Here is a 27099-nt window from a genome sequence, read left to right as displayed (position 1 = left end):
TGGGACAAAAAGTAAAGTCTCCCTTAGTCCGCAGACCTAAGGGGTCTCTTAGGCATAATTTAGACCCACCCCTCAATAAGTCTCCCACACCAGTCAAAAAGGAGAACTTTACTGATCACAAAGGGTAGGGTAAACTAGGGTAGAGGATTGAGCAGTATCTTAGAAATCCTAAAGACCAAACAGTCTGGCTGTGGTAGCCTTTTGATAACGCATCTAAATTACTGCCAGCTAGATATCTATCAGATCTCGAGTAGCTTACTCACACACTTCTTCCAGAGGCTGATGAGATCCTTTCTAGCGTCCGGCTGTTCCTTGTTCATGAGTTTTTGGGGGAGAGGGCCCTTTCCGATGTTTATGCTCCTCTGAGTCCCCCCCTCATGGCTCCAGCCTCACCTCATGGCTGAAGAGACCGCCTTCTATGCCGTCCTAACTTATATAGCCCCTGTGACCTCATTCACCTGGGCCAGCGGAGGTCAGCCCCAGTTGGCTGTCAGCCAACCAATTTGAAATGCATCACCTGTTACTGGGCAGATTCCAGCTCACCAGGTAGATGCCCCTCACCCAAGTACCAGTCACATAGGCAGATGAAGCAGGTTTCCCCCCTCCCTCAGGAATGCAGCCAGCTCAAGTTCCCTAAAGAGACAGGCTGAGGGTGTGGTCCCCTGTGTGCTGGGCCCATCCTAATTAAATGGTCACAGCACAGAGATTTAAATCACAGTGTCACAGGGCACAGATTTTAAACACATGGTTACAGGGCAGAGATTTTTGGGGAGAAACCAAGGTGGCTTTCTGCCACACCATCCTTGCACACATTGAGGAAAAGCTCTAGACTGTGCTGGATTTTTTCAGAGAATCCTGCCAAACTTTGGCCCTCTTTCTCAATATCAAAAAGACTAAAGTGCTTGATCAACCTGCCCCAGGCCAGGAATATGACCCTCCTCTCCAAATTACTGTTGAGAGAAAGACCCTGGAAGCAGTCGAGTACTCCCCCTACCTCCGTGGCCACCTCTCTCAGACACTGTACATTGATGAGGAGATTCAGCACAGGATTTCATGCACAACTGCCTCCTTTGGGGAAATTGCTTTGGTGAGTCTTTATTGACTGTGATCTCCAGAGAGACACCAAAATCCAGGTCTGCAATGGAGTCATCACCCCCACTTTCCTCTATGGATGTGAAATGTGAGTGACCTACTGCCATCATCTCAAGAACCTGGAGAGGTATCACCAACAAGGCACAAACATGAGTTTGGTGAAGTATTGTGTGCAGATGTCTGACTCCTAAAACAAGTGTTCTACTCCCAGCTTAGTAACAACCTGAGATCTCACAGTACACAATGCATAGGAAAACTTTAGGGCCTAAGAATGGGAACCATGAACTCCAGTACAGTGAGAAGAAAGGCTTTCTTGCCATCTGGCAGGATACCTGAAGATAGTGGTGTATCTTAACTCCTATCACTGTAGGATTGAGGCACTTTAAAATGCAGCATTATCTCCCCCTATAAAGGCTTTTAGCCCTGAACACTTAATTAGGTGCTTAAGCATAATCTTTCAAACATCTAGGTGAGTCATTTCAAAAGAAACAAAAAACAGCAGCAGCAAAGCAGGCAAAAGAGGAGAATGGTTTCTTCCAATCAGTAGTTAAATGGTTAATATATTTACAAAGTGATAAAGACCTAGCTTCAAGACTCTCTTCTGCCTGAGAAGATTCATACCCAAATATGCTACCTTTAATGAGTATGAACACATGTATTTGGAACCTTTACAAGAAGATAACAGTTTAAAAAGAAAACAGCTGTTATGTTCTAATTTCTGCGTGTAGATGAGCTAAAAATCAGTACAAATGTAGCAAAACTGCTCCAACTTTAACACTGCATGTAGCAGTGTTAGCCCCTCCAGTTGCAGGGGTTTTCCTGCACTCACATTGTTTACAGCTTCTTCACAAAAACCTATTAGAACATAATAGCCACTGATCTTTTAAAACCTTGTCCTTTTGAAAGGGCTCCAAGTGTACATGTGTCAACATTAGTGAATACTGTGACCACAAGGCCTTAAGGCATCCTGCAGCAGAGGATTTATTTAATTCCTTCTGTGGAAGCTGTCCCATTGATTTAGCCATGAAGAAGTTGTAGGAAAGTGTGTGGGTAATATTTATTATGACATATTCCACTAGTATGGCATTTTGTTTTGTTATCTATCTTTCCAACATCCCTCATATGTTACTTACTTTTCTAAAAAAATAAAGCTGTATGGCTACATAGATGATGGATATAAATGTATTACTAGCCAGTCTTTTCCAGCTTGATAATAATTACTTATAGATGTCACAATGGAGGTGAGTCAAGAGGAAGCTGAATGAAAAAAAGTATTGGCCTTCTAGACCAATCTGAGCAAGTTTTCACTTGTTCAGTGGGTTGCATTAAAGTGCAAATGTAGCTGAGCGGAAGTGGAAAAATGGTGAAATGGCTGTGGTTTGTAATGTATTTTTCCCCAGAGGTAAATCAATTCAGATGCAATAAGTAGTTTTCAGCTTTTTTGTTAATGGTTTTTTTTCTAGCTGAATAGTCCAGGTCTATAATTTGGGAGGTTTAATCTGCATTCAATACAGTACTTTTCTGTTTCCCATAATTTGGGTGGACTTTACAACCCACTGAATTAGTTTCAGATAGGCACCCTTTCTCCTTACATTAGCATTTATTTATTAACATTACCCAACATGCTAAAGTTTAGTTTTCAAACAAGTTTCCAAACGTATAGGAGAATCTGCCAAATTACAAGTTTATAGTTCATACATAATCTTGTTAAACATTGAGGCCAGTCAGACTCACCTCCAGCCTTGGAAAGGTCCTTGAAAAGATTATGATCATATTTGTGGGAGTCCAGTGGGAAAAATAATGCAGAAGGGAAACCAGCATGGATTCATAGCAGGTAGATCATGCCTGACTGATCTGGTTTCATTTTATGACAGGGTCACAAAATGGTTACACACAGAAGTAGAGGTGGATGTTATTTTTTTGGATTTTAGCAAGGCCTTTGATACAGTATCTCATTGCATTCTCATAAATAAATTAAGAGGCTGTGACATAAATATTTACATGGTCTAGTGGGTGGCAAATTGGCTTAGTGGTTGCACCCAGAGACTGGTAGTAAATGGGTTGGTATCAACCTGGAAGGATGTGAGTAGTGGGGTACTGCATGGTTCAGTCCTTGGCCTGTATTCAATATCTTCGTCAGTGACTTGCATGTGGGTGTGAAGTGCACTCTGTCCAAGTTTGCAAATGATACTAAATGTGGGGTGAAGTGCACATTCCAGAGGGTAGGCAATGATTGCAGGCAAACCTGGACAGGTTAGAAAAGTGGGCAGTACACAATAGGATGTATTACAACAAGAACAAGTACAGAGTGCTGCACCTAGGGTGCAAAAGTATCTAGCACACCTACTAGCTGGGAAGTGACCCTCTTAGCAGCACAGAAGTGGAAAGGGATTTTGGAGTCATAGTGGACTTCAAGATGAACATGAGTTGTCAGTGCGATGAAATCATCAGCAAAGATAACCGCACTTTATCATGCATCAGCAGATGCATGACAAATATAACCAGAGGTGATACTTCCTCTCCATGCGGCATTGGTCAGAGCACAGTTGGAGTACTGCATCCAGTTTTTGGCACCATACTTCAAGAAGGATGTTGATAGATTTGAGAGGGTCCAGAGGAGAGCCATTCATATGGTTAGGCACTTACAGGCAAGCCCTGTGAGGAGAGACTGAGGGACCTGGACCTCTTCAGCTTCTGCAAGAGAAGGCTGAGAGGTGATCTTGTGGCTGCTTACAAATTCATTAGGGGGACACAGCAATGGATCAGAGATGCTCTGTTCACCAGGGTGCCTCTTGTGGTAACAAGGAACAATGATCATAAACTAACAGGGAGCAGTTAGCTTAGATATAAGGAAATACTTCTTCACAGTAAGGGTGGCCAAAATTTGGAATGGGCTTCCAAAGGAGGTGTTATCTAGCTGGGCTCATCTGACCCGAGCACTCTTTCCTGCCTAGGCAGGGGGCCAGACTCAATGATCTGTTGAGGTCCCTTCTGCCCTAGCATCTATGAATCCATTGTTTCATGTGAGTTTAAGAATCCTCAAATTATGTTTTTCTTTCTAGCCATCATCCTAAATAAAATAAGATTGTGAGTTTTTATGTACCCCCAGATCATGGCATATGAATTGGGGACTGCAAAGGATTTTAACCACAAATAGCAAGGGGCATAAGAAAGAATATTTGTGTAGGTGTTAGTATAAAAGAATAGTAATGTAACTGGAAAAATGGAAAGGAAAGTTACCTGCATTGAATAACAGTTAATGTTAAATCTATCATTGTCTTAATAGTACTCAATCCTGGGTTGACTAGCATGGGAGACAACAGATGTGCCTACAAGGACTCCCACCAAATATGATGAGTTTGATACAGCTGTAACATTCCAGCTCTGCCATACAATGTTACACGTGGTTTGGCTTTAACAATTTATTTTTAAAATATCCAGATGGTTCAAAGATGGATTTGTTTCTTTTTATAGGACATCCAGGAACTTAATTCTAAAAATGACAAATAAACACCACTGGACACATCTACACATGGTGATTTAAGGAGAATTAGCAATTTTTAAGGTACATTAAAATTAAGGTGCATGGGTCTACATGTGTGCACCCTTAATACACCTTAAAAATGGCAAATTTTAGCCAATTGTGCTTAAATTTAATACCTGCTTAAAGCAAATATAAAATTTAGGCATGATTACTTAAGGCGCCTTAACCCACATGTAGATGCTATAAGACGCCTTAATGTTATGTGATGGAGTGGGCTGGAGCTGAGCCCATGGGGCCTGTGCTGCTACTGGGCATTGTCAAAATGAAGAAGCGGTGGGTACTGTTCTGCAAGCGCAGACATTGCAACTGCAATGGTGGTTCTGGCAACAGCGGCCCCTGTTGAAGTGTGGTAAGTCTGCAGAGGGGGCAGGAGATGTCAGATCTCCTGTCAAAGCACAGGGAAAGCCACCCCCTCCCCCCTGGGACTCCCTGCGGAGGACAGTGTGGTGTGGGCAGGGCCTTTGCTAGTGGCTCCCCCATGCCTCTCCCTCAGGGTGGGTGGTAGGTGCTGCCCACCCAGGATTCATGTGCCCTTAGAAGCCCATGCTGGGCCTCTTGCCTAGGACAGCAGGTGGGCTGAGACTGTGTCTGCCCCCAGTGCCTGGCATGGTTTTCCATGATCCACCTACCTCCATTCCAGGCAAATGCCTGGCCTCTGTGCGAGACACTGCGGGTGGGAAAGGAGGCATCAGCTCTTAGGAGCTCTGAGCAGCTCTTGGGGGCTCTGATCCTGGGCAGGCTGGGTGCAACATGGCTGAGGGCTCAGCCTTGTATCACACAGGCCAAGAAGAGAGCTGTCACCAGATCCATTGCACCCAGCCTGCCCAGGCAGAATCGTGCAGAGCCCCCAGGAGCTAATGCCACCTCTCCAACCCACACTGCCCAGCATGGAGGCCAGGCCTGGGATGGGTGGGGCAGGAAAAGCTGTGCCAGGTGTTGGGGGCAGATGCAGTCCTGGCCCACTTGCTGTCCTGGGCGGGAGCCCCAGCACAAGCTTCAAAGGGTGTCTGAGTCCCAGATGGCCAGAAAGTAATCTGGCTGCACTGCCTGGCCAGCAAATTCACCCCAAGGGAGAGGCATGAGGGAGCCACTAGTAAAGGCCCTGCCCACACTATGCTGCCCCCTTCTCTTGCAGGGAGTTGTGTGTGTGTGTGTGGGGGGGCTTTCCCCAGTTCTTTGACAGGAGCCCTGGCACCTTCTGCACCCTCTGCCAACTTACCGTGTACCAACAGGGACCACTGCTGCAGGAACCTCCACTCACCTGCTGCATCTTCTTGGCAGTACCAAGCGGCAGCGTGGGGCCCCTTGGCTCTAAGCTACTGTTGTCCAACTCTGGGGAGGCAGGAACATGGTGAAGGGGTTAGATCTTAGGCCAGGGCCAGGCCAATCACATCTTGGAGGATGAGAGCTGCACCATCTGGCTACACTGCCAGTGCTTCCAGGGGCTGACCAGGGCAGATTGCCCACCGAGCCATGTTAAGGCACATTAAAGCATCCTTGTGTAGATGTGTGCCTAAATTGCCTTAATGCACTTTAGCCTAAGGCACATTAAATTTTAGCACACGTAAATTCATGTGTAGACACACCCACTGATAACCTATTCTTAGAGATATGCAGTGATACTGCATAAAAAAAATACAAGGAAGTAGTCTAGGCAAAGCCATATTAACATATGATCCTTAGAAAACAAAACAAAAGATTATAACATGAGAATGCAGTTTTATTCACAGTATTAACAAAGCATCAATAAGTTATGATAGAAATAGAAAATAAATTCAATTTGTGCAAGTGAACAGATGTATATATTGAACTCAAATAAGGGTCCCATCTATGATCATTAATAGAGATAATCTTAGGGTGCTAAAATTTTGGACCACTGAAATGGGGAAAAGATGTACAATAAAACTGAGACACACAACAATCAGGCACTAAGAACACAGATAAAAGATAATGGGATATGGTCCCTTTAGCATTTTACAGCCATTTGGTGGCCAAAAAAATTTGGTGTTAACATACCTCTGAATGGATAAATGTCCTCAACCATGGACTCTTTCCAGTCACTCCAGAAGAGTTCAAGAACAGAATGAACAGAAGATTTGAAAGTTACAATTAAAACACATTGGCACTGAAAGATGTGAAAAAACCCAAAACAAAACAGTGATTTACCAGAAGACAAAGCACATCATTTTGACCTGGTTCCCCAGAATCTATATAGATTGGGTGCTTTAGCGGGGCTTTTTGGCCCTTTTATCTAGAATCATAGAATCATAGAATCAATGAGTCAGAAGGGACCTAGACAGATCATCTAGTCTGACCCCCTGCCACGGGCAGGAAGGAGCACTGGGAGTGGCAGAGCGTCAAATTCATTCAGTTATTAGATAAAAGGGCCAAAAAGCCTTGCTGAAGCACCCAATCTATACAGGTGGTGGGCAAGCTAATGCAATGCCTGTTCTGGGCATGCAGTATGCTTGGTGGTAGGGGCATGCTGAACTGAAAGTAAAGTACTGTAAGCAGGCATTATTCTGAAAAATAAACTCCAATGCTGTGACGTCCTGAATACCCTTGATTCTTTATTTTCAGAGTTTAGCACTTGGCAGGACTACGCCTATTTTGACTACTCCTAATGCAGTTATTTTTCAGTGTAATTTCTGGGGGATTTAGGGAAAACTCTTGTTTTCCATGGAATTTCAGCAAAGCACCATTCATCTGCCCAAAATCACTTGCAAAATAACAAACAAGGCTCTTTGGGTGAATCTGATAACTTCACCTAAAGAACCTTGTCTGCCTATGTCCTTAGACTAACATGGCTACAATCTACACCCTTGCAAAATAATAGAATTCTCATCTATCATACTGTCATATTTTTTAAGTATTATTTTAAATATTTTTCAGCACTTTTATATTAAAGCAATAAGCACTATAAACCAATAATGGCTAGTCAGATACAAATTCTATTAACCAGCTATAAATAATAGCAACTATAATGCTTGTAGAAGCTATTCAGATATTGGTCGACCATCATTTCAATCGGAGAAAGAAACTGGTGTGGAGAAAAAATATTTTCCTTTTCAATATTTTTTTCTCTCTTTTACTGATTGCTAAAATGTCCAAGAGGCCTTTAGGTCTAATCTATGATGCTAAGTTTTATAACAAGATCAATTTTCACAACATTTTTACTGCAAATTTAGGATATACACTAAATCTGCAGGCCTCATAAAATATAACAGTTCAAATTGTTTTAGAAATGAACACGTTTGACAACCACATCAAACCATTTATCTGGCACCAGGTTTATAATATTTGCAGGAATGACATAAACACTTTAACGCAAGCATCTCTATGGAAGTTAAAGATGGGGGAAAATATTCTAGCTTCATTTTCTCCGTCTTAATTTCATTCTATGACTCTATCTAAAATATGCATGACTGGACTATGCTGTATTATTAACTAAAATTAAGTACTACTAGCAAAAATAAGGTAGCTATCTAGTGCTAATAATACTACATACATGCACAAATATGAGGAGCACAGCTCATTAATCATTTAGCAAGTTACTCACCCTACACAGAGACCCTGTCAGCTACCATTGATCTGCCCATCTGAAGAACAGATTTTATTTTACTGGTGTACACCTGCTGCTGCACACAGTGAAACAATGTGCTGCATCTTGTGCGTACTTTCAAATTAAAAAGACAGGTTGGGCTTGAAATTAAAATAATCTGTTTCAAACCATCAAACCTAATCACAGGATGCTAGAGCAACTGGACTGTTCAAGTTTAAGCAACAACAAGATCTCTTAACCCCCTCATCACCTGGTGATATAGGGTCACCTTGATATGGCAGAAGGGTGAAGAAAAAGGGTCTGGAGAAGAAGCTTACTTATAAATTCCAAGTAATATATAGTTCTGAAAATAAGGAAAAGACTTTACAGGACAGTGTAGGGGCTGGTGGAAGGTTGTCTTGGCATTACAGTTTAATTTTGAATAATAATAGTAGTATTACAATAAATGCTTATACCATCACACATTATCATTATTATTATATAATCAATTATTATTACATTTATAGCTGCCTTTCTATATTTGACAAATGCATTAACTTTGTATTAGGTGAAATACATTGGGAATGATTAATCATGGGGCTCTTGTTATAACTGCACCATTTCATACCTTATGTCAGAATTGAATGACGGAATGAAGATAGTCTAACCTCCTCTAAGCAGATAGTCACCATCTCTGTCTACTGCATATCACAAGTGCTTAATAAATAATAATACGCACCCCACATCATTGGTTGATATCAACATATGTAAAGATGTATGAATGCACCTCAAACATAAATATCAGACTACATGTGCTTCCTTGTGAGAAGAATACCAGATTTTCTTGCATACGACATTCTCCAGGATAAGATACCTTGTTTTTAAAGGGCAGACTGAAGGGGGAAAAAAAAGATCTTTCCTAGAAAATATCAGTTAGAAGTAGTAAGTAAGGGAATATCAGCAGCTGAGGGAGCCCAGCATGCACAGTGTGCTGCTCCCTGGGCATGTCTACAGGTGCATTTATGCAGGCTTAAATTTTTGGAATTTCTGTCTTGTGTAAGCTGATTTTTGGAGAAAAGGTGCATGTTTTATGCAAGAAAATACAGTATTAGATGTTATGGCCTGCTTTGTCCTACAGAGATATTTTTTTTCCGCACTTAGTAGGGGGAATATGAGTTCTTCACACAAACAACTAGGAAAATATACTTATCTTCTTAAAAATAAGGCTTTAGAATTGAGACCTCCAGCTGCAAATACACTGCATCTACTCAGATCAAAGGGATTGTAGAACATGCATTCTACTTATCAGGATTTTTATTTTACCAAGTATTTCCTTCTCTTTCTCATAGTTTGAGTGACCGTTCCATTAATATTTAGAGACAATTGGCTAGAAGATCTAGAAGCACTTTTTCTTCAATAAACAATGACCTGGGAGTTGTTTGTAATACTTTTTCTTCCATTTTAAACACATTTTCATATGTATTATTGTTGCTTCATTAAAGATTTCTGAAGTTATTGATTAAAACAAGAAATAAATGGAAATCAAAACTAAAAACATGATTCATATGTGATAAAGTCATTCTGAAAATGGAAACAATTTTAATTTTTTAAAATGGCTATTCTCTTAAATATCATTATACCTACAATACCATTTTAAACAGTCCTTAAGTATTATTATTTAATACAGTATGTTTCCTGAATTACAAACTGGGTTATATTAATATGAGTATGTTAAGCTGCAATAGTCTTTACTTCTAAATAAACACAAAAGTGAAAGTAAAACTCAAGTTATATGCAGTAAGAACTTCATGCACATATGTAATCAGCAATGTTCATACAAAATTTTACCCTCAATGAACAGCACTTACAAAATTGCTTAGTTCATGGCTGGCTTGTATGGTTGATGTTAAACTTCATATCATAGCACCTCCTAGACCTTCTGTTAATATCTTGAAACAAGACCTGGGCTTTCATAATTGGCCACTAGTGCCAGGGTTTCTGTACTAGCCTGCAAATATGAGTAATCTGCCTTGAGCTTCTGTCATTATTTCAGATTAATGTCGTTCTGCTATGCATAACTGTCTCCTGGGTTTCACTATCCTTAATGTCCCTTTATTTATTTTAACATTTTTGGTGCCTCTGTGTTTAGGGTAGAAGCACATAAGAAATTTAAAAATGCTGCAAGAAGAGCTATTTCTGTGATTTTTCCAACCTTACAAAACCCATGATTGAGAGAGAGCTCCTAATAAAACCTAAATTTACTGGGTAGATTCTTTTTGTGCTTAACGCCAGGAAAGAATGATTCACACTCTGATCAGGTCTTCCAAAGAATCATCATCAGCAGTCACCTTCAAGGGAGGATTCTGCATCCTGGGTATATGAAGATGCCATTTACAGCCCTGGCTCACTCACCTAAACTGTGGAGATGGGACAGGTTTTCAGTTCATGACCTCTTGCTCTTTGTTTCCTAATGGGTGACTCGGCATATGGGTGTATTTAGCTTATTCTTCTGATCTGTACATTGAACCTACATGCCAAACCCTTGGTTTTGTATTTCATTCTGGGGGTTAGGTGCTTGAAATATGAATGCTGCAACACTGACTTATAGGCAACTTATATCAGGTCTAGCCCTCAGCTTCATTTGGAAAAGGTTGAGATAAATTTTGAAAAATGAAACCTTTCAAAATAATGAAACCTCCATCATGAAAAGCAGCAGCATGGCTAGAGGCAAAGCAATCTCTATCTTTAGCAAAATAATATAGTTTTCTTCTTTTTTAAAAGTTAATTATTATATAGCAAATTGTTAAGTGGTCAGTTCTGAGACAATGAATACATGTTAGAAAACTATATGCATTCATAAGATCCTGAACAGTTAACTTGATTGTGTTTACTCACCAAATATTACACTGTATCACACAGATGCACAGTATATCTGCAGTGTATCTACCACATGTATGCTTTTATACAGAGTTTATACATATACAACAATATACATTTTGAATATTTAAGGCCCAAGCAAAGGCCAAATATTCTATTGAGTGCTGCCCTTCATTTCGATCTCTATATATGAATATAAATATTTATTAAGCCTTAGCTATATTAGCATCATGCATAACACCACTACATAACTGTGTCAGCATTTTCTTTTAAACTCCATCTGGCAGGGAAAAAGATCCTTGAACTAGAAACTTTCTATCTACTATTTCAAGCAAACAAGGTTCATTTTGCAAATTGCAGAGGAAAATAGTATGGCTTTTCCTTCTCCAAACATTCCTGTGTTCTTGTGGCAGGGATGCTGATGTTAGAATATTATACATGTTTGTGATCAGAGTTTAACCTGTGGGCCACAAATAATTCATAGAAACAGACCAAGAAATTTCCTGTTAAGAGTATGACGTAAATTTACAGTGTTTAAGATTCTGATACCAATACTCCAATTAATTGATGTATCACCCCATGGAATTTCTTTTAGCCCTGTACAGTACCATTATACAGAAATAAAGATATAAGAAATTGACCAAAAACTAGGACTTTTGCAGAGTTTAACATAAAACCTAAAATACTGCAGCTCCCTAGATGCTGAGTGTACTGCTGAACTATGAATTTCTGTTTTGTGGATTTGTTACAACCTTAATTCTGTGGGGGGTTTACTTTCATTAGCATATCTAATATGATTGTGTTCAAATTCTCCTTATTTGTATATGCATAAGCCTAAACAGCCAACAAAAAGAAAAGAGAGAGGGAATAACGTATTGGCTCTCTTTCTACTCTTCCTATACTTCCATGAAGCTATCATTCATAATATTTTTCCAAAGCCCAACAGAGTCTTCCCAAAAATGTAATCATCATCTTGTTTATTGCTATTACGGTAAAAATACAATTTCATTTTTCAATTCACAGCAGACGTTAGTTGAATATAGGTTAGCTCTTTATCTAAGTGCCTTGGGCATAATAGCTAATCAATCATATTTAATCAATATGTTATTCAGCCATGTAGATTCCCGTCTATAATTTTAACTTTATTCAGATAACCTTTAGCCTCAGTACTTTCTTCACTATTTTGTTTAGCCAAAAGAGAAAGAGAAATAAATGAGCTATGAAAATAACATTCTGAAACTTATAATTATGAACATACTATTTATAAAATAAACTTAGCAGTGTCTAACCTTTTTCATTCTTTCCAGTGTTTTTGGAATATAGTACTTCTGAACAATCCTGATCCCACTGCCCTTGAAAATAGTTCAGATGTTGACATATATTTTAGAAATGATCAGGATCATGCAACAAGAATTTTGTTAACAGCACCTGATGAGGTACTGGATGGGGTACATCCTTATTTGGTAAGACAAAGGTGGAGTTTGTCAAACTCAGTTTCTATCCACACTCTAGGCTGTTAGTAGATACAAACATTTTTAAGTCCCAGCACCTTCAGTTTAAAATATTAGACAAAAGCCTACACAAGCACAGTTTGAGGATCATAGTCATGTATGAATATTAGTTATTCTCTTTAAAAAGGCTAAAATGTGACAAAGTGTTTCCTATTGTTAGGATTTTCATTGTCTAGGCTGCTACTGAATAAACATGAGTATACTTGTTCCAGTTGGTTTGAAAACTATTGAAAAATGTAAATAACCATTGAGCTTAGAGTAAACAGTTGAATGTGACATTTGCTTTCATTTTAAATAGCTTGAAATGAAGGGGAAGAACAGCATGACATTTAAAGCACAATCTATCTCATTCTGTGTGGTTCCTTACAGGATTTTCTAAACAGTGTTCTCCATTCTCTCCAAAAGATAATAATGAGATATGTTTAGCTAGGCCTGTGCATGAAACAAATTGAAAAGAAAGAATATTTTCATCTAAAATTACTCTTTAGTCTGAGAGAGGCACCATCATTAGAGGTGCAGATCAGCATACTAGCATCCTTCTCCAAACCAGTTAGTCTTTAAGATGCTACAGCTTCTGCTTGACTTCAGATTAATATGGCTAATCACCACTCTATGTATGTATAGTAAACTCAGGTAGGTGATCAATCTAAAAATATCTCGCTTTCAACATGGGGTGCAATGGAACAGCCTTATAGCAAATGTTTTGTAACTGGAATCTGATGTTCCAACATCCGATAGTATAGAGACTTGATAGAGTGAATTAAGTTTCCATTTCAGTCAAAACTGGGTACAGATGTCCTGAGCCAAGTGATCTTTGAAAGTGAAAATTTCAAATGACGTTATTATCTGTGCAGGACAGGTTGCAGTAGTTTCAGATTTATTCTGGATCTCAGTCACAGATCTATCACAGTCTATAAAATTAAAGGACATCAGCCAGGATCTTCTGAATGAAGGATACATTTTCATTAGCACAGTTAAAGCATGTGTGTCTACTTTGTAGTAAACCTCCCTAATAATGAATAAATTTGCTACCTGAAAATGCAAGTAGCAAATTTACTTGACATTAGTAATGGTGCCATAGTGCTTATTTAGATGGCTGACCAGGAGCAAAATCTGCTCCCAGTCAGCCATCCACCAGGGGGCAGGAGATTTCTCCCTCCCCCAGGAACTGCCTGCTGCCAGATCAGGCTCAGGATCCCAAGTGGAGACTATATGTCCCCTGCCCTAGGAGCAGGGAGCTCCAAGCCCCCTGCTGCAAGATTGTGATTGGGGAGTGGGGGCTGGGAGATCCTTGTAAAGATAAAGATTTCCCAGCCCCCACTCCACCATAACAGCTGTGGAGCAGGGGGCTGGGATACCCTGATCTCCTAGCAGCAGATCCACAACCATGGGGCTGCTGCTGGGAGATGCTTATCTTCCAGCCCAAGCCTCCGACCATGGAGCTCTGGCTGGGAGACAAGCATCTCTCAGCAATGGCCCCATGGTCAGGGAGCTGCTGCTGGGAGATAAGGGTTTCCCAGGCCAAGCCCTGTGATCATGGGGCTTGGACTGGGAGATAAGACTTAGGCTGGGAGATAAGCATCTCCCAGCAGCACCCCCAGGATCATGGAGCTGGCACTGGGAGTTCCCTCCTCCCCAGCCAGCTCCATGAGTGCAGAGCTGGGGGGGAACAAGTTCTCCAGCCTGTTCCCCCCAGCTCCATGCTCAAGGAGCTGGGCTTGGAACAAGCTCCTCAGCCCCCACCCCACAAGCCCAGGTGGGGAAAATATCCCTCTCCCCCAGCAGCAGAGAGTTTCCAGCCCCAGTTCCTCAATCATGATCACAGAGTAGGGGCCAAGGATCCCTCCAAGGTGTGCACCTTCCCAGCAAGGTTCCCTCCAAGATTTAAAATCTTGCTACGCACTAACTTTTTAATGCCGCACACCCACCTGGAGAGGAGCTGGGTGTGGAGAGTGGCAGAAGCACTGTATCTGGTGTGGGATGCTTACTGTAGGCAACCTCCCCATTCCTCAGGCAGCGTCTCCTCCCTGAGGCAAGGCAAGGGTGGAACCAGGGGCTCGGGCAGAATGCCTGCTCGTGGTCCCGGGGAACTACTCCAGCTGGTTTCTTTACCTTGTTGTGGCTGGAAATTCTGGCTGCCACCCCTTACGCTGCATCCAGTGTGCCAGCACATTCATTTAGTTACCGGCCAAGCAGGGGAGGAATTCCCAGCTCTGCTCCTGCCCTGGCCCCAACCCCAGGGAGGGTTCAGGGGGCCCCAGAACTACATCCTGCTGGGGGTCCCCAAAGGTTGTGGACCAGCCCTGCATGTGATTTCCCTCTCATACAAGTTTTACACCACTATAAGTTTCTATTGATCAATTAAGTCACTGCTGATTTGCAAAGGCATAGATGAAAAGAAAATATAAACACCACAGAAGGAAACCATTGCATGTAAGCAGCACATATGACTTCTAGTGGTGTATAGAACTCTATTTCTGCCTTCTTTATTTGGGTAAAGCTATTTAATTTAATATGTAAGTACCTATAGGAGTTTCTTCATCAATACACCCTCAAATACTGAGGCTATGCTGGTACCTGATTTTGCGTGAGGGGAATCAGACCCTAACCCTCTAGTTGTTTGTGACAACTGACAATTTTACCTCTTAAATCTGTTCATGAATGTATAATACCCCATGAACACAATACCTTGCTGCTGTCCTTGAGACACAGTGTAGAGCCCCACCAGGCTTATTCAAGCAATACATAAGAGTGCTTAAACAGAACTCAATTACTATTCAAGTGGTCGTATGTTTGTTATGCTATTAATGGGAAAGGACCGAAGCAGTGTGCTCACAGACCCAAGTGGCGCACTCACAGATTGCTGCACCTTAGAGGGAACATTGGCAGGGGCTGAAGCTTGTTCCCAGCCCCACTCTGCAATTGCAGAGCTGGGGATAGGAATAGGCTGGAAGCTGGGAGCTCCCTGCATGCAGACAGTTCCCCACCCAGCCTAGAGCTGGCTAGGACCTGCCCCTGACTAGGATAGTTCCCACCTAGCCCCAGACTGCACAGGGAAGCAGTGCAGCCTGGAGGTGGCTGGGGAATGTCCTGTTTTGGGCAGCTGTCTGCCACCTCCAGGCTGCACATGCAGAGATCCCCGTGGAGTCCAGGGCTGGCTGGGGACTGTCCTCATCAGGGGCAGGCCCCAGCCCAGTGCCCTGATCAGGTGATTGAGGTACGGGGTTTGGAAAGAACTGCAGGGGTGGGGTATGTCCCAGCCCCCTGCCCCAATCTGCTGGTGGGGCAGCTAGCTAGCTCCACACCCTGAAGCTCTTTCCAAACTCCATGCCCCTGATTGGGGAGCAAGGGCCAGGAGTTCCCTGCTGCCAGGGCAGGGGGACATTGTCTCCACCTCAACAGCAGGCAGCCCCCTGGGGTCAGGAGACAGCTGTCTGGTGCTCCCTGCCAGCTGCTGGGCTAGCACCCAGGGGAAGCCTGGAGCTCCACCTCCAGTGGTAGCAGGGGCCCACAGGGCTGCAGGGAACTGGGTGCATTTCTTCTCTCTAATCCCTGCATGTGTAGATATCTACCCAAAACCCATTACTGGGCACATCTACATGAGACGCTACGGTGACCCTGCATTGGCAGGCACAGACTGTGATGCTGATGCTACATCACTGTAGCAATGAGCTATGTTGCCATAACTTTTTACTACAGCAACATAGCGTTTAAAAATAACTTTGCACCACCGGTGCGTACTGTGCAGTCATTTAGTACTTGCTAATGCACATGTAGATGCACCCACTGTGCAGTAGTTTACTGCACAGTAAATCTAAGCTGTAGTAAATGCATGTATAGATGTGCCCAGTGTGGTCAAAACAAAATTAATAATTTTAGCTTGTATATTTACCAGAAACTCTTTCATAACTATATTTCATCTTGATCCAAAGGATTAAGCTGCTGAGACCAATTAAGAACAGTGAAGGATGGGACCTGTTGCTTCTAGGGGCTGTATTTTCCTATGAAATATCTATTCAGGAATTCACACTTAACCTGTGGCTATGCCACCATATGAGGATCTAATAAATGAATTCCATTTTATAAGTGTTTTAGCAACTTGCCAAAATGCAAAGGACAACTCATCCTGGAATAGTTTTGATTCTCTTGTGTGGCGATTCCAAAATTATCATCTTGGTTTCTAAAGAGTGCATATTGATATTTCTAGTATATTTCTGGAACATGATAAAAGGTAATGGTTCAACAACAGAGCAGTGTTAATGAAAAAAGTAATAGAATTGCAATCTTATCTCATGGGCTTTGTCAGTAAGCGATGCTAAACAACTGAAATGATCTGTGACATCCCTTTTATTTACTGTCTTCTAACTGGATCACAGTAAGAGAGGAATATTGTAAAAAATGCAGACTGGGGTTTTTCTCTGTCAGAGAATCTGGTAACTGATGTTGCTCTTGTATAAATTTGAGTTTAAAGGATACAATTAAAATGCAATTCAACACTAGTCTTAATATATGAAAATACTCTGCTCAATACCATGTAGTTTTATCCTAGTTCACAAAATTCATTTTGACAAAATTCAAGGAAATGTCTTTTCATTAGCTTTCAGATGACTGGCATCCCAACCCTCCCTATCATCTAATTCATGCTTTTCAGCATCCTTCCAGTAACAATAAAAGAACTATACAATTCAGTGGTAAATCAATCTCTCTTAAAGTTTTCATAAATGAGCCAGGGCTGCCAATTTTCAGTTTCTTGTATACTATATAGTTACTAGACACACAAAGAAGTATTAAATGAGAATTGAAATCAATTCATGTACTGAATTTGTGGGAAAAAAATTATGAGCCTGATTCATAATGCATTTAGTGGGGAGCCACACTTTGTGGGTTTTTTGTTTTAAGAAAGTAGTAGACTAGACAATCCTCAAAAGGCTGTAATTCTTAAAATGAACTTTTACTATATTGTTTTAGCCACTAAATAAGGTATTCTAGGCAGTAGATTTTAGGCAGACAACTATTACTACATAATTCAATATTTAACTCCTATACCTAATTCACTACATTGTACACAGAGGCCACCTCTACATGAGATCCCACTGAACAGTGGTTACTGCACATTTAGTTAGTATCTGTATAATCAAGTACTAAATAAATGCACAGTAAGCAGGGTTACTGCTCAGTACCACTTGCAACCACCTTTCTAGTGTTGTTACTGCACAGTATCTTAATAATACTGGAGCAGGGGGTGCAGAAGCTGTAGATGGCAAGCAGAGGTGGGGAGGGCAGGAGGCTGCTGTGGTTCTGATTCTGCCTCTGACCCAGCCTAAGGGCCAGAGTTACAGTCACAGCAGCCACCTACCCCGCCCTGCCTTTTCTATATGAATCTAAGACAAGGGGACCCCACCCCCTATGCTGATCAAGGGGTAAAAAAACATGCTTTAGATTTAAGTAAATATGGGACTAGATTTGAGCAAATAATTTTAAAATGACCAGCAAATACTTGTTCAAATTTTCAGTGAATGTGCCTGAATTATGATCTTCTCTCTCTCAAGGTTTGCTTTCCATCTGGACATTAAAACAAGAGAGTTTCCAGCATGAAATCTGAAGTACCAAGTCACAATAACTAACATTACTTGGACAGTCATACACTTGACTATTCAAATAAAATGAACGGAATACGTGGAAACAATGGGTCAGGCAAAACTTCTCTTGCAAAAAAAAATCAACAATACAAATGGAAATTGTAAGACGCTTGTGGATAGCCCATTAGCAGAAAATGTAGCTAAATTTGTTGGATAAAATAAACTAATTATGAATTATTCTCTTAGCTCTAGGTTTAATTATGGGCAGCAGCAATCACAGATAAGTCATTAATTGATGGTAAATATATAAAATTCCTTAATTCATTCCAGTCATATATATTGCTGCAGCATATGTGGGAGGTAAATTTACACTAAAAACACATAGGTTGTTTCATTTAAAAAATAGAGTCTTTGTTCCTAATGATTTATTTAAAAACATAGATATTTATCTGAGGTGCATACCTGAACTTCTACCTGGAAGTCTGCACAGGATTAAACAATCTCACTTCTGGCATTCTTGAAACCAAGAGGGGTTGTATTTACAATACCTTCAGTCTCTTCAAGATACCTCCGGTTTTTGTATGCCAACTTTCGAACAAAAGCCAGTGGGAAGTCAAAATACCTTTAGCTGTTGCGTTGTAGGTTCTGGATGCAAGACTTAAAACCCACCATCACTAAGAGTTTGCACTTGGCCCATAAACAACTAGACATAGAAATGTCTCACATTGCTCTGAAATAGGCAAGGTGGGAACCAATTACTAAAAGTTAGATGTGGAAGCTGACCTTCAAAATACAACATCAAGGCAGGAAGAAATCCCCTGACAATAATTTAATACATATTTTTTAAGATAAATCAGATAGAAAATAAAATAAGCATTACTTATCTATAGTTGACTGGCTTTTGAGGTTTTAGGAATTTTATGATGTTTTAGATTTGGATAAATGTTTTCCTAGTATCACATACTTTGAATGCCTCAGCTTTCTCTTATACTTCCTAATATTAGCCTTCCATAATTCTTTTTTCCATTTGTGATATACAACAATTGTATTATAACTGCAACAAACCTCTTATGTAATTGCAAATAATAAGGAACCTACCTTGCAATTTCTTTAATTACCACACCCCTTGCCCTCCCCCAGGCACAGGTGTACACACACATGCACGCACACTGATGAGGGAAACAACTATTTTTGCTTTGAACTCAAAGTCGATACTTTCCAACCAACAGGAATTTGCTTTAGTATACTAAGACAAAGCATAGCTAGAATGTAGAAGAGAAAGCTTCTTTTTTTTTAATTACCGTATATGGCCAAGATTTTTGACAAAAAAGAGCTTTTGGGTAAATAGAAAAATATACACATCTGATGGACACAATATGGACTAGTTTATTTTTCTTTTTACGTATTTGAAGGTTAGTTCAAGAACAACTAGGTTTCATCTTGCTAGAAAAGGCTGGCATCTGTAAATGTGGATAGGCAAGATACTGAAAAACTCTGTTAACTAAATATCTTTTATTGTGAATTTCCTTTCTCTTTTTCCAGCAGAACAACGTAATGAACCTAATGTCTATCTTCTCATCTCTTTTTTTCGATGGATAGTTTTAAATCAAAATTAGTGGAGGGGAAGGAATGTTCATGAAATATTTTTAGTTACAATAGTTGAAAAGGTCAGATATTATAATTGATAATACTTTTCCCACTATTTAAATGTTCGTTGTTATGGTGACAGTTCCAGGAGGAACCATTAACACAGATCATTTGGAAGCTTTAATGTTTACAACACAATTATTGTTAATAACTTGTAAGAAAAGGTGACAGTTAATATTCCTCCTTGTTAAATATGTATCACATCTCAGTTTTCTTTAATTTTTATTTGCCCTATTTGTACCCATGAGAGCTTAAGGTTTGAATACAAGTAGAGACACATGTAAGCTATACGTAATTTGAACTATACACCAAAAAAATCATCATAATAGATGCACTTATATAATACGTTCTTAAAAATCACTTAATGTTTTTTGCCCATGGTATGCTCTTGGGAATACTTTTATTGTTCTTCTGTGAGGTACGCAGCTTCAGCCAAAGTATTCTGCTCATACCCAAAACTAATGAGTGTAAAATTAGAAGAGGCCATAAAATTATTTCAGTGCTTAAATTATGCTTTTGCAGACACTATGTGGCTCAGACAACACTGAGTTTTTTAAAGCTATATGGGGCATGTAGCATAGTGACAGGCAATTACTAGCCCAGAGCCCTTAAATTAGAAAGCATCTCAAGCTAGCCAAAACTTTGCTCATATCTATTATTAACACATACAGTTACTTACATATTCCTCATAGGCTTCATGTGCTGGAGGAGGGGGTGGTCTGTAGCCTGGCACAGCTGGAGCTCCCCTTGCTCGAGGGGTAGGAACACCCCTGGCTACAGGAGGCACCGGGAGTGCTCCACGTGTAACTGGTGTCCCTCTAGGTGCTTGGGCACCTCGTCCAGGTGGGGGAGGAGGAATTGCACCCCCACGTCCCCTAAGAGAAACATGGAAGTGAAATTAATTCATTGGCACATACTTGAGTTAAAGACAAAAACCTGTCTGAAGGAGCTTATTCTCTTATTACTGTTGTAAACATTATATCGTTCCAGGTTTTTAGCAGCAGCTGAGAATTACCTAATCAAAAACTCTTGGAACATGTCTAACAATGGCTTAGAAGAGGGTGACAGTATTACTACAAATACAAATACTTTGCATATATGTCTAGTAACCCTCTTGCACCTGATTCCTTTCCTGCATTCACCAGCGCAAATTAGAGTAATTTCCTTTAATTTAGTGGACTAACACTGATCTTCAGCTAACATGAGGGGAGAATAAAGACCTCCATCTCTCAGTTGCAAAGCTCTTTGTAGCAGTGGGTTATTATTATGTTCATTTTGCTGCTGGGGAATTCAGGAGACAGAAATTTTGGCCAAGCCCTGGAAGAAAATGAAATGATATAAAATAGAGTAAGACATTTTCCCTGTTATCAGTCTCCTCATTTTGCAGTTGCAGAAGGTAGGGGGAGAGCAGAGTTTTATTTCTAGCCTTTTTCCAGGTACATTATGCACAGAGAGATAAAAGAATGGAAGTAGGGTTGAACCCCCAACACTGAACTACATTGCAGCCACTGAGTTATGCTAGCTAGCAAGAAGGAAGCAGAGGAATCTGTTAGTCAAAGAAACAGTTGATTACTAGCTCTCAGGGTACTTCTCTGAGCAAGGGAGGCATTACTCATAGTTGAGCCTCCTTTGGAAGAGCATAACCACTGAAAAACTCTCTTTTGTAGGATATAAATTTGTTAAAGGAAGTCACAGGGCAAATCCTTAGGTGGTGCACTTCAGCAGAGCTTCACTGAAGTCAATAGAGCTGCACTAATTTAATCTAGTTGAGGACCTACTATATTACATTTCAAATTATGCTGCTTTTGTATTGTTAAGAATATTTTTAACTCATTTGTTTTTAATAGTGTTTTAGGCTGAAAATATACTTGCACTCTTTGATTTTGCCCCTTTTTTGCTTATCAGACATTGATTTCTTTTTATATTTTATAAAGTAAAAGCCAATATGGTTCTGCTCTGTTTACCTCCCTGCTTGTGATTAAATAGAATCAATTATGGCTATAAGCACTGTGAGGAGGGTCCAGCAGTTAGATTTTTCTTCTTTTACTGTGACTGGAACACCAGCATTTTTGTAAGTCCTACAAAAAAAGTATTTTTTTTAAATATTCCTTGAGAGAATAATGATTCTTAAAATCTATATTTAAAAGCAAGACAATATCTTTCACTAGGCTACATATGGATTTCAATACAAGGGAAAGGACAGATTTTAATCTTAAAATCTTTTAAAAAAAATCTTTAAAGAACTGAAACCTCATGTCCTCTACTCTGCCTTTGCCAAAACAATAGTACAACAGCCAGAACTACTAAAATGGTGATGCTACATTAAAATAATACAGCACAGGCAAGAAATAACATAGAAGGTCAGGAAGAGATCTCTTCTAATGATGTAGTGCCCAATCTACTTCAGCAAAAGCTGCAGAGACTAACTAATGCTGAGGAGTCAATATTATGATTTATTATTTTACAGCACACAAGAGTGCATTAGTCTTACAATAAAGTAATGTAAATGTGACCCCTTCCCTAGACAACTGAAGAGATAGCAACAAGATTTGATGGGGACATTAGGGCAAAAAAGGGACTTGGTGACACAGGTCAGATTAACTGACTGTTGAAGACTAAGCCACAGCACAATAAAGGAAAGGATTTTATGTATGTGTGTATGTATGTATATATTTTAATTAAAGACTGATTTCTTGGGAGTTGATAAACTTTGTGTAATTCCAGTGGTCCACCTGGGTAAAACAATTGTCTTGTTTCTCAGACATGTCACAATGGGATGTGTTCTAAGGAAGGAGGTAAGTTAAGATGGTATGCATAATTATAGTGAAAATATCACAAAGAAAGAAGCAATACATGAAGAAAAAAGTTCTACAAGCCAATTGGCAGACTACAAAGGTTACTTGATGTCAACATAAAGTTGACCTGATAGTTCAACTTGAACAGATAACATAGAGAACAAATAAAATGTTATTTGTCAAATAATATTATCCAGTATGAAATTCACTTTGACTGTGGCATAGAATGCATTTCTTTTATCAAGCCGCATTTTAACATTGATAATAGTGTAGAACCTCCACTACAAATGAAGTGCTCCTACTGAAAAGTGGGATACAGGGCAGAATTCTATTTCACTTAAACAATATTTACACAGCTATACAAATGCTGCTCTTGGTACTTACACACAGTTTGCAAAACTATTCCATGTGCAACATGGATGCATGAGAATTCATACAGCATACCAGATGCATGTACCTGAGTTTGAGTCCCAAAACTGTAGCCCAGCAAAAATGAGGAGGGTCCTCCCATGTTTTAGCTCAATGGCCTAGTGGTTGGGGCACTTATCCAAGAAGCAGGAGACTGAGTTTATATCTCCCCTCACCCAGAAGGAGTTTAACTCTATTGGTGTTTATAGACATGCTCTGGAAGGCCAGGAGGTGTGTGTGTGTGGGGGGGGGGGTTTTAATTAGCGGAGCTCTGAGAGCTGCATTAATTAAAAGTGCCTGGAGCATCACATGTATCAGTGTCCCAGGGCTGAAAAATGGAGGCAAGGTGCTTTAAAGTAAAGCTTGTCAAACAGGATGCTGATACACATGGTAATTTCCATGCTCCAGCAGACTCAATTAATTGAGTCTGCTCTGATATACTGGAATTACAGCACATCAGAGCAGCCTCCCTGTACATATATAGAAGGCCTGTATTTTCCCAACGTCACTGAAACCACCACGCCACAGGTCAGGCCTTATTCAGACCCTGGATAAGGGTCTGCCTTGTATTGAAGTTAAGCCTCTGCAACTTACATTTTATAGTGCTTGGATAAAATAGATTGAGCAAACTGGAGAAGTTTCTGCTCCATTGGGAACAATCTGGGCTAGCACCCACGTCCTCTCCCTCTCAGAACAGGAGCCACCTGAACCACATATCCTCTAACTGTCCTCTTCCTTTTGGTCCCAGATATCCCCCTCTCTTTGCTGCCCAGGGGTGAATTTCAAGAGGAAGACTGGAAAAGGAACTAGATAATGCCTACTCTTGGCCTGGTGGTTACTGAACTGTGCTGGAAAGTAAGAGAGATATGAGTTCATCTCTGGATGAAGGGGGCCTAAAACTTGAATTGCCTACTTCGTGGGTGAGTGCCCTAATCACTAGGCTGTTGGGATAAAGCATGGGAGGGGGCTCCTCCTCTGGCATCCAACACCCATGAGTCAATTATTTAGTTAACTGTATCATAAATCATGTTTTTAAATGTCATGGTGTTTCACCATGGGCTGTGCTTCTTTAGCATGAATAAAAGTACAAAATAACATACCTTGAAGAAGCTGTAGGTGCTACACGGATTCCTCTTCCTCGAATTCCCCGTCCACGTGCTGAATCTTCAGAACCATTCAAATATGACAGTTCTCTCAGTTGTTCCTGACGAATTTCATCATTGTAGTCCTGAAAGGCAGATTGTGGAACCAACTAAGGCTTCAGTGTCAAGATTGACATTGTTGTCAAACCACTCCTACTTGGTCAAATGCACCTTTGCTTATGCATATCATTTGTATCTCTGCTGAAAAGCAAATGTTTGTGTTCAAGTGGTAAGAGGCATGTGAACAGATAAACCCAAGTGAAAGTACATGAAATTGTGCGTGGATTTAAAGTATTCATAAAGTTACTTACACACAAATAATAGTTATGGTTTTCAAATGTGTCACTTGGGAATTATTTTGTCTAGAGGCAAACATGGAGCAAAAAAACATGTTTACGTCTTATCTATGCCAAACACAGTCTATTTGACACTATTTCCTGGCACAGGGAATGCTAGCAATTTAAACAGAGTAATCTTGATTGGTTAATGTAATTATGATATATGCAAGTGGATATACTACATTAAGTTGGGCTGTCACTTCCATATATATCTACAAGATTTTTTCACCCTATTGAATATGGACTTCATCATAGGTGATGCATGGTGGGGCACAGGGGGCATGTGCCCTCCCAGATTTCTGCGCTAACTGCAGGGCACAGGGCTGCAGCCTAGCTGGAGCCAGGGCCCAGCAGCAGTAGGCATGGTGGTGCAGAGTTGTGCCCCCCTCTGCTGTCAATATGCATCGTTTATGGACTTTATGATACTCTAAATACCAGCTGATCCAGAAGGGTAAAATGAGCTATCTCCATAACTCTGAAATGTTATGAGTAAGTGGTAAACGGGTGTCTCTGTTAAGTGACAAAAGAAAGGTTCTTTTAATTCTGATCTTAGAGTATGAACTTCAAGCAGAACATCAAATGAATTCCATATTTTACTAATAAAACATTATATGGTACATCTATCAAAGCCATTTTATATTATAGGAAATACATTGCTCTACAGTACTTAGTGCCTTAATCTTAGTCAGCATCCCCTATCACTAGCCCCTTGCTTCAGTAGTTAGCTCTTCTATCTGCTGGTAATGACAATAAGAGTCTAATGCAGTTGCTGGCTTTCTGACAGTAGAACTGTGGGACAGTTAATTAGTGTTCCAAAACAGACAAGATTATTGAATTTCAGCCCTTCATTTTTTCCATCCTTCAAGAAACAACTAATCTGAAGAATAATCATATTGACTGACATAGAAGGATCTGAAAATGCAGTGGTAACTACCAGCGTTCAGATGCTTGAATGACCAGGACATATGAAAGTGGCACTTCTTTTTGCTAAATTAAAAAGAAAGAAAAACCTCGTTGTTGCTTTATACACAATTATTTCTCCCTTTACTGGATGAGTTCCCCTAGCCAGATTGTGAAAGGGATGGACTAAGGAGGACTTGGTTTATTCTATGTACTTCACCACATTCTTTCAAAATATCTTTCAGGGAAGAAGACAGTCAGCTGATAACCTTATTGTTGAGAAATTGGATCCTAGGCTGTCTAAAGGCATAAAGAGGCTTTTTACTTTTTTATAAGAAAGTGCAGTGGTTATAATCTAGTTTTAAATTTTTAGTGAAATGGGTTATAATAAAAACTACCAATGGAATTTCAGGTTAGACAGAGAAAACATAATAACACTAAAATAATAGCCACATTGGTAGTATAAACGTAATCCATAATAAACTGCCTTATACGAAATAATGCCTGGCATGTCATACCAAGCCCAGAATACATTACAACAATATATGCTCTGATTCCATTGGGTGGGATGCAACCTTATGGATCTGGAACAGGGATTACTACAGTTACAATACAATCCCCAAACTTTTGTTACTTAAATCTACAGAGATTCCCTCAGACATCATTCCGACATGATACAATTTCAACTCCAGGACAAGAGAAACAGAATCCTTCTGCTTGTCACCTACAGTCCCAGCTTGAACACTTTGGACACATCATTCATGACCTCTTACCTTCCTAGAAAATGGCAACTATGTGAAGGTAGCAATGGGGGCAAACCTGTCCTGGCTCTCAGACCGTCCTTCAACCTCAAATGATATCACTTTAGCAACAGGCTAACTCCCATTCTCACCAAGGCACCAGGCCTTGCAATAGACCCAGATGCCACCTGTACCCCGTCATCAACACAGACCACATCACTGGACCAAATAACACAGATTTGAACCTAAGATTTATTTTACCTGTAACCCTACCAACATCATATGTGCAATCATCTGCTTCCAATGGCCCTCTGTTATCTACGCTGGCCTGATGGAATGATCCCTACATGCAAGAATGAATAAATACTGATATGACATCAGTACTGAAAGGACATAAAAGCCTTTGGCAGAATACTTAAACCTCTTTGGATATTCCATCACTGACCTCAGTGTAGCTGTTCTTACATAGAAAAACTTTGAAAACTAACTTGAACTGAAAATTGCAGAACAAGAATTTATCCACAGACTGGATTATGTTAAGTATAGTTTAAACAGGAACTATGGATTATCCCATTACTGAATTAGCTTTTATAACCAAATGTCTCTATGGGTTTATTGCTGTTTCCTTTTTTCAATATTGCTTTCCTTCCCCATTTCACCACCTTCCCTTCCTTTCCTTCCTCCCTTTTGTATTCTAATCACACTTTCCATTTTTTACATGGCTCTCTGCATGTCCTTTCACAGCATCTGCTGAAGTACGTTTAAGTTTATGAGAGCTTATGCTATACATCTCTGACTTAGTTAGTCTATGGGTGCATCTACATGTGCCTCTTTTAAGCGGGCTTAGCCAGAAATCACCATATATAAGATGTATTAAGGGCACATGTCTACACATGTAAAATGGTGATTTAAAGCTACGTGAGCCTAAATTGGATACCTGCAAATACCAAAGTCACATTAGCTCACATGTAGACATACTAATGTG

The 27099-nt window shown here is 40.2% G+C and overlaps 1 protein-coding gene across 1 annotated transcript in view; it reads right to left on the bottom strand.

Moving 5' to 3' along the window:
- The window catches only part of KHDRBS2 (KH RNA binding domain containing, signal transduction associated 2), a 950986-nt gene that overhangs the window by 290677 nt on the left and 633210 nt on the right, over positions 1-27099 (bottom strand). The window contains exons 5-6 of the mRNA XM_019520516.1: positions 24095-24222; positions 20471-20666 (exon numbers count right to left, since the gene is read on the bottom strand). Coding sequence (XP_019376061.1) covers positions 20471-20666; positions 24095-24222 — 324 coding nt within the window. The remainder of the gene's footprint in view (positions 1-20470; positions 20667-24094; positions 24223-27099) is intronic.

This window comes from Gavialis gangeticus, unplaced genomic scaffold (genome assembly GCF_001723915.1).
Source record: "Gavialis gangeticus isolate Ggan-Ray unplaced genomic scaffold, GavGan_comp1, whole genome shotgun sequence".
Classification (NCBI taxonomy): Eukaryota; Metazoa; Chordata; order Crocodylia; family Gavialidae; genus Gavialis; species Gavialis gangeticus.
This window is presented reverse-complemented; position numbering and strand designations above follow the sequence as displayed.